Source organism: Grammomys surdaster, unplaced genomic scaffold, assembly GCF_004785775.1.
Source record: "Grammomys surdaster isolate TR1022 unplaced genomic scaffold, NIH_TR_1.0 133, whole genome shotgun sequence".
Lineage (NCBI taxonomy): Eukaryota > Metazoa > Chordata > Mammalia > Rodentia > Muridae > Grammomys > Grammomys surdaster.
Window position 1 is genome coordinate 3,957,412 of NW_021604591.1, and position 3,434 is coordinate 3,960,845.

Here is a 3,434-nt window from a genome sequence, read left to right on the forward strand (position 1 = left end):
AAAAGGATCTAGCTGTTTACATTTCAAAGAACTGCAAATGCTAAGATTTCCACCCCCAAATTAACAACTCAGAAGCTTCCTTCTTGCAGCACAAGCCCCCATATACACGGGATGACTTCTGGTTCACATGGGCAAATCAGATACGAAGAACCAATGTGATTTTACTGTAAGTAACACCAACTGTGAGTTCTTCTGTGGAACTCTAATTTGCTTTCAGGATACCAAGAGTAGAGCTAAACTTACCACAAATGGGAGGACACACTCATGTTGGTTCTGTACTGTGTATAAGCTGAACAGAGACATTCGGCTGGGGCCCATCAGACTGCAGGCTAGCGAGAAAAAGTTCTGCAAGGCCTCACAGAGGTTAGGGCAGATGTCAGCCCAGGAAGGTATAGCAATGTGCACAATGAGAAGCCTCGGAGGTTGATGACTAATTTTCATGGCAGGGGAGGTCCGTCTACTAGTAGTTCTCCTTCGATGCATGGCAGCAAAAGCAGTGTGGAATCGTGGCCACCACTGGAATAATCAATGTTTTATAAACCTAAGGAAAGGAAAAAGAAATGACTGGCTTTCATAAAACTGGTACTTGAAGCAAAGAATACACATTGAGGGGATAAAAATACCAAAAAAAGGATTTAATTTGGATACCACATCAAATTTGGCAAGGATTTCAGGCTGGCTCTATAAGAGAGAACCAACACCTACTACTGTAATAGCACCCAAGAAGTCTGTATGTTTGATTTTAATATAAGTATGAGGATGCTTAGAGATGCTTGTGGAACTAATAAAGAGTAAAGCAGTTACACAATAGTCAAACTTCAGGTTTGTTTGTCTTTTACAGGGTCTCATGTTACCTAGGCTGGCCTAGAGTTCATTATGTAGCTGAGCATGATCTTGAACTCCTGATCCTTCTGCTTCCACCTCCCAAGTGCAGGAATTACACATGAACATCACTGTCCCTCAACTCAAGCTTTGGGTAAGGTTATTTGCCCTCTTAAGTTTCGTTACTGCTTATTGTCCCTTGTTTCTATGTTTGTCTTCCTCACCATATTATAAGGCTTCCCACAGTGTCAGGTATGGGATAACTCCATAGGAGTTGCTGGTCAGGGAGGCTCCCAAAATAATAAAGGTTCTTGATACTTTTTCTTGGTTCCCCATAAGTAGTTGGCTCCCCAACTACTTACAAGTAGTTGATAAGAGCCTATTGCTGAGGGTACCACACACCTAGAATAAAAGCTATAGAGGAATCACATTGGAACTGAGCTAGAAGTTTCCTTCCTGATGGCTACTTCCCACAGTGCTGGATGTTGCTATGAAGGCTGCTGGGGGCTGGAGGCATCAACAGTTTTACCCAGCTGTGAACCCTAGGAACTACGATGCTAACCTGCCTGGCAAGATGAGCCCATTTGTGCAATGTTGGCATAACTGTTAAGGTGGCAGGAGTAACCAACCACCTTCCCAATTGGATTTCAGTTTGGCTCTATAAGAGGGAACCTGTAAACCTGTAAACCTGTTCCAAAACACATGACTGTAGAGTTCACGGGCCCTAGTTGGGGAACCTAACATTGCTGCTTAGATAAATTGACACACTATTAAACCACCTTCTAAATATCTATGTTTACACCCATAGACAAAGGCTACTCTCAGCTTTAAATAAAGAAGCCAGTCCTGGCAGTGAACAGAGGTGAATATGAAAACCTTGCACAAAATACCAAGAATAAAGGGTGTATGGTTAAGGGCTCAGCTTTAAATAAGATATCTACATGATCCCTCTAAGTCTCAGGGGACACTCTGGAAGAGGAGGCAGAAAGCTTTAAGAGATCGAAGATATGGAGAAGGCCTGAAATTTGCAGCATGGCCAGAACAATCATGAAAGCAGCTGTACCTAATGGCCCTCCTGATAGTCAGCTATGGAAGGGAGAGGGTCCTACCGCTTATTACAGTCGCTTTGCAGCTAATAGAATCTGGGAGGACGGGAGGCATAGATAGTATCCAGTTATACATGAACTGCTAAGCTCCAGATCACACAGATGACCCCCTAGTAGAACTCAGTGGGACAATAAAAAAAAAAAAAAAAAACTGGTAAATATGTGGAAAAGATTTGTAAAGAAAAAGGGGGCGGGCAGGGGTGGGAGGAAATGAGAGAAGGTGATAGTGTGGAGAGTAACCAGAATAGATTGTGTGTGTGTGTGTGTGTGTGTGTGTGTGTGTGTGTGTGTGTGTAGTAAAAAACCAAATTTTGTTAATAAAAAAAAGGAGAAAAGTAAAATTATTTTTATATAAACTTAGAGGTAAAAACTCCCAAACAAGACAAGAACATTAAAACTAGGAACATATAAAAAAGAATAACACATCATAGGATGGAGGGACGGCTCAGCAATTAAGAGCACTTTCAGCTTATCCAGAGGACCCAGGTTCAATTCCCAGCACCCATATGTCAGCTCACAACTGTATATAACGCCAGTCCCAGGAGCTCTGACATGTTCTTTTGGCCTCTGCAAGTGTCAGACCTTCAAATGGGTGCATAGACATACATTCTAGCATAAAACTCATATGCATAAAATAAAAATAACATGGGTTTATCTCACAAACATGTTATTTAGGCATGGTGGTTTACACATATATCTCTACCCTCTGAACCACTTCCTTAACTCTTGGTTAAATGCACTCTTGGGCCTGGAAATCCAAATCAATGCCTAATATAGTTACCAAAAAAGCAATACTAACTAGCGTTTACTTTTTTTTTTTTTTTGGTTTTTCGAGACAGGGTTTCTCTGTGTAGCCCTGGCTGTCCTGGAACTCACTCTGTAGACCAGGCTGGCCTTGAACTCAGAAATCCAGCTGCCTCTGCCTCCCAAGTGCTGGGATTAAAGGCGTGCGCCACCACCACCCGGCCGCGTTTACTCTTTTAACTGTACTTTTTAAATTAGTGCATGGCTTAGAAGCAGGAGGATTATTACATGTTCAAGGCCAGCCAAAGCTACAGAGTGAGACTCTGTTTCAAAAACAAACAAAATAAATAAAAATGAACAAATAAACTAATGTACAAGGCCAATTTTTAAATAGAATGTTTGGGGTGGAGAGATGGCTCAGCAGTTAAGAGCACTGACTGCTCTTCCAGAGATCCTGAAATTCCTAGCAACCACATGGTGGCTCATAACCATCTCTAACAGGACCTGGCGCCCTCTTCTGTGTTTCCGAAGACAACAATATATAAATTACAACTATAACTATAACTATATATTCTAAATGTTTTGTTTGAAGGTAACATATATTGATACAGAAAAAAGGGATACCCAGAAGACTTATTCTTACCACTCCTATAAGCCTATTTTCCTTTATATATAAAAATATCATGTTATTCTATCTATCTGCCTGCCTATCTATCTTCCTTCCTTCCTTCCTTCCTTCCTTCCTTCCTTCCTTCCTTCCTT

General features: G+C 41.4%; 1 protein-coding gene across 1 annotated transcript in view; it reads right to left on the reverse strand.

Moving 5' to 3' along the window:
* The window catches only part of M1ap (meiosis 1 associated protein), a 79,433-nt gene extending 78,950 nt beyond the window's left edge, over positions 1-483 (reverse strand). Inside the window, exon 1 of the mRNA XM_028762418.1 lies at positions 244-483. Within this exon, the coding sequence (XP_028618251.1) occupies positions 244-483 (240 nt within the window). The remainder of the gene's footprint in view (positions 1-243) is intronic.
* Positions 484-3,434: the final 2,951 nt, after the last annotated feature.